Source organism: Pithys albifrons, chromosome Z (genome assembly GCF_047495875.1).
Source record: "Pithys albifrons albifrons isolate INPA30051 chromosome Z, PitAlb_v1, whole genome shotgun sequence".
Lineage (NCBI taxonomy): Eukaryota > Metazoa > Chordata > Aves > Passeriformes > Thamnophilidae > Pithys > Pithys albifrons.
The window spans coordinates 32,523,012-32,530,275 of NC_092497.1; the positions used below are offsets into that span (position 1 = coordinate 32,523,012).

Genomic DNA, 7,264 nt, shown 5'->3' on the forward strand with positions numbered 1-7,264 from the left:
CCTCCCTCATCCCGTCGGGCAGCGCGGCGGGCAGCCCCACGTCCCCTCCGAGCGGTGGCGGCGGGCGTAGCGCGCGTGCATGGCGTAGCGCGCGGCTGGCGTGCATCCGCGGGCCGGGGACGCAAGCTCCGCAAGGCGGCGGCGCGCGGCTTCTCATGGCCAAGCGCCGCGCGGAGCCGTTAATGTGTCACGTCCCCATCAAGCGGCTCCTGTGCGAGCCGGTGCTGCCCCGTGCGGCCGAGCGGCGGCCTCGGGGCGAACCGGTACGCGCCGGCTCGGCCACCCCGAAGCGGCCACTGGAGGAGCCTGAGGCGCCGCCAGGCAAGCGGCCCGGGCCCAGCGCCCCCCATGCGCAGCTCGGGGACGCGGACGGCGGGCGACGGCGGCGCGGCGGGCCCGCGGCACCCCAGGACGAGCGGGCGGAGGAAGGATGCGCCGGTGGCCGGGGCAAAGAGCGGGTCTCCGTCGCCGCCGAGGTAACGGTTTTGGGCGGGCTGGGGCCCTCGCCTCTGGCGAGGGAAATGGGCGGCCGGGGCCGGTAACAGCTGAGACGTTACCGCGGGGTGCGGGTGTCCCTCGGGGTGTAGGCGGGCCTTAGCCAGGTACGGCATAGCGTTCTCTGCCGCGCAGTCCCTTCCGTGCCTTCCGGGGTTAATCGGCCTGCGGTCTTTTTAGGTTTGGCTTGGGTTTTTTGTTTGTTTTGTTTTGTTTTGTTTTCGAAGCAAGAGAAACAGTATCCAGATTTCTTCGGTCTCTCCCGCTCCGCCCCCCGCCATGGAAAAATTGACGGGAAACAGCTTGACAGGAATTAGCGTTATCTGAGTCTGTTCTCAGCCTTAACCTTACTGAAAAGCGCGGTCGAAGCTTGGAGAGGTTATTACGTTAGCATTTCTGTTGTGTGAGGGTCAGGCTCACTTATACGGCGTCCAGCTTCCTTGAACTTCTTGTTTTGCCGTTTAATAGCAATACCAAAGCTGTCTTTTAACCAAAACATCTGTTGGAGGCGGTGGTCATAGGACAGGCATCAATCGTTTAATGATCAGGGTATGCAGAAATTACTTTTCTGGTTAACTTTGAACAGTATTACATTCTTCTTTCTGTTTTGGCTGGTTTACACAGTAGTTCAGAAAACTGATACCAAGAGAGTTTTAATTTTCCCAAAAGAAAATGCTAGATCAAATATGACATTTACCTATAAGTTTGATATATATTTTAACTCAATTTGCACCCCACCTGGACCTTTAAGTAAGACCAAAATATTAGATCAAGTGATAAAGAAGTGGCAGATAGTCAAATCAAGTCTAGATGGACTTGAATTACAGTTGTAGGCTCTGGTTTTGAGACACTGGGGCCTTTCACAGTTTAACACTCATCTGTAAACCCATCTGTAAAGAAAGTACTGGCTTTCTCTTGCTCTTTTTGTTGGTTGGTTTGTTATTTCTTTTTGATGATGAATGGTAGAATTAAGGCAAAAAGAAATTAAGGGAAAATTCTATGTCCTATGAAAATTATACAGCCGTTTTTAGGCTGTGATATTTAAACACAAGCATCTTTTTCATTTTTGAACAGAGAACAAGTGTTTTGAAGCATAGCTATTAAACAAATTGAGCGAACCTCTAAAGAACAGTTTGACTCCATCACAGATTTAATGCTGGATTCTTTACTTATCTCTAGGGTTATTTGGCATAATTATGTAAGCTTTAGCAGTGGTGGGAAGACCACAAGCCCCTTGAATTTCCACACATTAAACAGTATTATATTTCTGTGGGACTGTATTTTTAACAGGTTGTTTCTCTTAAGTACAGTATTGTGTAAAAAAGGTTCTAGTTTTAAAAAAGCTTTGTTAACACCTTAGGCAAGAATGTTTCTTCCAGTTTTTGTATGCCCTACTTCTGTATTTTCAGTCTTTTATCAAGGTATTTCAGATGATGATTTTTACACCTTTCTGAAAATACAGACCCTAGGTTGGGATTATTCTTTGCTGTATGTGGCTTCTGCATTTCATTAAATTTGTAAGCTTGATCAGGATACTGTTAATTCCATGTGTCCTGGTTTGAGGGGAAAAACTAAGATGTTTACCCATAAGCGGGGGGGAGGGGGCCTTCTCCACAACAATCACGCCACTCTTTATCAAATTTAAGAAAAGGAATTTTAATACAAGAAGGATAACTGTCCCTAACTGCTATAAATATATATATCTATCTATATATGTAGGTATAGGTATAACTATAAACAGACCAGAGCAAACCACTTCCCAACACCACAGAGGAAAAACAAACAAAACAACAACCCCCCCCCCCCCCCCCACAACAACCCCTCACAACAAGAAGTTTCCTTCGGGAGAAGAGTTATACTTATGGCAGTATCTGTGTCACAGCCCGGCTGGCAGCAGGGTGAGTTCCCAAATGAACTCTGTCTCTTGTCCCAAATGAAGAAAGGAAGCTGAAAGTGGGAAACCGCCGCGTGTCCTGGAAAGCACCTGCAAACTTCTCTCTCCCAGGTCGTTGCCCCAGTCGGGGCAGGCAGGCCGTGACGGTGCAGGCGGTGGTGAGACTGGAGCAGAGGCCGGGACCCCAGGTGCAGGAACCAGGAGAAATAGCCGCGACGAGGAGAAAAGTCAGCGGCTCAGCAAGAAGCCCTAACAGTAGCCAGCAGCAGGAGCAGGAGAAAAAAAAGAACAGCTTCCGCCCTTGGCAACACACACACTGCTCCCGAGTTCCGCCGAGCTAAGCAAAGAAGGAAATGTCCCCGACAACAAAAGAGACAACCTGCCCCCACCCAAGCGATCAGCAGTTAACTACTTTTTTTTGTTAACTGCTGGCATGGGCAGTTAGAGGCAGGGGAGATAATTTACATAATAATTCCAAACTACAACACCATCCTGTTAAAGTCTAAACCAATTCCAATTATATTACAGTTGGCCAGGGAAGAAATACTATTTCCATTTTAATTGCAAGCACGCTTCTGCAACTAGAGTTGGAAGTCTAGCTCCTTAAAAATTGAATCACTTAGTAGAAACTGAGCGTTTGTATCTCTGAGCTTGCTACATTACCTGTCTTGATAGAATTTCTTCTCAAAACTTGTGTTGAAACGTGTGAAGGTGACTGATACTTTATTTTGCTTTTTAGGTATGAATATTTAGCATTGTGCCTGTCTTTGTGCTGTATGGGATTTTTTTGTTTTCACACTGAATCTGAGAGTTACCAATACAGTCAAGTACTGCTGCTCTGTAGACTTCAATGGTCTTGAGATTAATCAAGTATGTAGTCTGAGTTCAAAATTAAGAGTACACATATTTTTGTATTTATGAAGTTTTAGATTCTAATAGCTTTGAGATAAGAATGCAGTCATTTACGCTGTCCATAAAAAGTACAGGGTTCTGATTTTAAGTACTTCCCTCTCTGCATGAGCAGAAACTTACTAAAATATAAAAGGAGTTCTAATTAAACATAAGGGAGTATTGTAAAGGGACTTGATAGTTTGTAAAACTCCACTGATGGAAGTTTTTTTCAAAGAATTTGTTAGTCTCCTGCCCTGCACAGTTCTGCATGAATGAGGCTGGCTATGTTGGAATAGAGACTGGAAAACGATCCCTTCCACACGTTGGTGATTGTAGTTAATGCTGTGCAGTACAAAACCCTCAGTTTGCAAGAATATTTATAGAAATGCGGGCAACTACTTTTAGTTTGACTTTTTCCATTTTCAGCATAGTTAATCCTTTCGTTACACTGTACTAATTGGTTTTGGTCTCAATTCTCATTAATGGGAATTTTTGTTCTTTATTATTTTCTGAAGACAGTCTTTCCCTAGTAAGCAACTAACTTCATGTTAGTAGTATCCTACAGGCACAGAGCCATCTTGCTGCTGTGAAATGTCTACACCTTTCCTCCTCTCTTAATTATTTTAGGTCTTGAACAATGCAGGGTTTTGAAGTAGAAACAGATTACCTAGCACAACACATTGTAGTTCAGAAGAGCTCTTTGTTGTATGTATGTATGTATGGCCAGACTTTGCGAACGAAGATTTGGGAAGGGCTCTCCCCACGTGGGTGTGCCCTTCCAGCCTGCGCAGTGGATTTTTTAGGTGAGGCACAGCGTGTGCAGAACTGGCCCCACCGTTTCAGTCCTGAGGTCCATCTGCCACGTCCGAGCGAGCTTGAACAGTGACAGTGAAATCCTCGGGACTGTCACAGCACCCGGTACTAACCGGGGCTGACCCTGCTTGGCATCCAAGATCTGACGGGATCGGATAGCAGGGAGGTTTTAACTGCCAGCAAACGGTCCCCACTGAGACTCGAACTCAGGACCCTGGGATTGAGAGTCCAGAGTGCTCTCTGTTACGCCATGGGAGCGCCCCATACGTACATCTTTGTGGTAACAAATAGAAAAATGTATTCTTTACATGGAAGTATGGTGAATTTACATATGCTTTCTTTTGGGAAGTGAGAAGAAGCATAATTTTTCAGTACTTGGGAGAATATAGGAATACTTACTGCTATTTTTTGAATTTTACAATTTTTTATTCTGTTGCAAAGCCAACAGACAAATTATGAATTTTTTTCTAGAGGCATGCTGTTAAGGGCCCAGAGAAGTTGACTTCAGTTGTGGGATGGATTGTGGTGGTGCATTCATTTCCCCCTCCAGCCCACACTATGATCTGAGTTTTATCAGTTTATTTGTTAAAAATAGTTTTGTTCAACACCTATTATGGCTGAGACAGTAAAGTAAAATATTTAAAAATTCTAATTCTATGTTAGCTAACTGCAAACCAATATTATATGGAAATAAATTATTTAAGGTTTGTGGCAGTATTCACTGTTTTTATATTCTAGTAGAAAATGCTCAAGACAAAGGAATGACTTAAGAATTTCTCTTCTGTGTGTTATCTCCATAGAAACATGCACAGATTGGCCACTGTTTATAACCATGATGTGGTTAGAAACAGGCTGTGTTTTCTAGTAGACATTTTAAAAAAATTAAAAATGTGATGCCATATTAAAATAGTAGATAAATGTATTTTTCTTTAAGGTTTTTCTGATACTACTCTCCAGTTCTTAACCTTTCATCTGTTGAGTATGAAATTAAGGTACAGAAAAGAAGAAACAGGATGTGGTTTAACACTAGGCAGTGCTTAATTTATCTTGCAATTGTCATCATCTGAGTTGATGTAAAGTAGCTATATCTATTCTTCCAAATGTTTGTAAATGTGCATGAAATTTGTATGCTGTTATGAGAAGAAAAAGCAGTGAGCAATTTTGTAAGCAAAATCCAATGATTGCATAAGTTTTTCAGTATTTTTAAGTGCAGTGGTTGTAAATTGAAGAAATTGGTGTAATTATGGAAGTATTTCACAGACATCTGATAGTTCTTTGCAAGACTATTTAAAAAGGCAAAATTGTGATTTACTTCAAAATCATAAACTGTTAGTATGTTACAGATGAGTAAGTTTTCAGTTTCTTACATAAAAGGTTTCTTTTTATTATTTTCTACTGCTGGGATACACATTAATGTTTTGTTGCCTTTTTGTCTATTTGTCTCTTTTCAAAGCAGGAAGAATTCTGTCAGTATAACTCATTCCTGTATTGGAGAGCACCACTGCCTACTATTGATTTGTCTGATGTTCAGAACATAGATGAGGAGACTCCATCAAACGCTAAAACTCCTTCAAGGACTGATATCACAGAGACTGAAATGGAAACCTGAACAATTGTTTCATAGCTGTACATGTATGTGCAGAAAACTTGTTTCCATTGAAATCCAGGTTTTATTACTTGGGTGAATAATAAGCATGCTTATGCTATTTTGAAGAAACTGTTGTGGCAGTCTGCAAAAGCAAGTCTGAGTTGCCTAAGTGGATAGGATAATTGGTATCAAGTACTTAATAATTAAGTAAGCTCTCTGGAGGCGTGCAGTGTGGAGGAGGCTACAATGCCTAGCAAGAATACTTGAAAACGTGGAGAGAGACTAAAAGAAAATACAGATAATTAGAACTTTGGGATACAATTAAAAGAAACAGATGGATATGCTACATGTCAAAGAGAAATAGAAAATAATTTTGTCTATCCTGAACAAAAAGACATAACTGTTGTACCTGAAAGTGAAATATGTAACATGAATTTATCATAAAGCACACAAACTCTAGTGATTTTTAGTGTGATTTTTTTTCTGTGTAATAGCTAAACCAAAAAATAAACCAGAAAAAACATTTCCTTTTCTATGCAAACAAAAACTTGTGTGGCAGAGAGGGGGAAGGAAAAGGGGATATTTTCTTTTGTAAGCTGCCATTCTTCTGAAAGTTTTTGACATTATCGTTGTGAAAAAGTTTTTTCACCTCCTCTTTTTCACATGCCTTATAACAGTGGGCACTCAGCTTTTAGGTTTTTGGTCTGTTCTCGCATTACTGCCATTCTTAGTCAAAGACTAAGATGTTAGCTCTGAGCCAGTTGGTAGCATGTAAAATGGCAGGTTTGTGCAGATGTGTCAAAAAAGTAAATGCAATATTAAAATTACTGCATACACTTTTTCAGAGTTTGCTGACGGAGGTGTAGTTTTTGCAGACACTATGAATTTTGCAGAAATTTTTTACAGAAGTTCATTGATTTAGTATTTTTTGCTGTGAAGTACAAATTCAATGCTTGTGATTTACAATTTATTTACAAATTCAAGTACAATGTGTTTAATAATAAACCGAAGTTGTATGGGGAGACTTACATTTTGCAAATATGATTTATCTTTAAAGATAAAAAGCATTGTATTTTTTGTGGAATCATCATTAAAGCAGGCAACTTTTGAATTTTATTTTTTTAATAACATATTTGCTAAATGACAATAAAATTTTACCTGCATGTATTTGCAATCTTTGGGACTATTACTGTGTGAAGTTCTTGACTTTATTTCTTAAGATTGTTGCTTCTATAATTTTGTTGAATTATTAGGTATTTTTGCTTAAAAGTAGTCAGCTTGTTAACTTTCTTAGTAAACATTTAGAAACTTTTTTCCAGTGTTTGTGCTGTGTCGGTATCTGTATTTGTTTGTTGCTTAGTCATTTAGCTTGTTAGGGTCTGTTAGTTTAGCTGGACACATATTTGGACAATTACGTGTTTTTCTCAGACATTTTTAACATTTGTTTTTTAAAGTCCAAATACATCAACTTGTCTTAAGAGGACCTTGAAAAGGAATTTTTAAAACCTTTTCTAGCAAGAATGCAACTGCTATTTAATATTTCCTCTAACCAAAGTAAGTCAGTGAAGCATTAGATTGATTAA

At 40.7% G+C, this 7,264-nt stretch overlaps 1 protein-coding gene across 2 annotated transcripts; it reads left to right on the forward strand.

Moving 5' to 3' along the window:
* Window positions 1-2: 2 nt before the first annotated feature.
* Window positions 3-6,848, forward strand: CZH9orf40 (chromosome Z C9orf40 homolog). 2 transcript variants are annotated; one of them, XM_071580578.1, is made up of 2 exons: window positions 3-476; window positions 5,547-6,848. In XM_071580578.1, exons 1-2 carry the CDS (start codon window positions 156-158, stop codon window positions 5,700-5,702), a joined length of 477 nt encoding a protein of 158 aa, XP_071436679.1. In that variant the 5' UTR covers window positions 3-155; the 3' UTR covers window positions 5,703-6,848. The 2 variants fall into 2 exon arrangements, with proteins under 2 accessions (XP_071436679.1, XP_071436678.1); XM_071580577.1 differs by having other exon boundaries at window positions 67-476; window positions 5,550-6,848.
* Window positions 6,849-7,264: the final 416 nt, after the last annotated feature.

Bases quoted from the DNA above. Each gene is read 5' to 3' on its own strand.
- CZH9orf40 (XM_071580578.1), top strand. From the start codon at position 156: ATGGCCAAGCGCCGCGCGGAGCCGTTAATGTGTCACGTCCCCATCAAG. The intron at 477-5,546 runs GTAACGGTTTTG...CTCTTTTCAAAG, and splicing joins GGGTCTCCGTCGCCGCCGAG to CAGGAAGAATTCTGTCAGTA.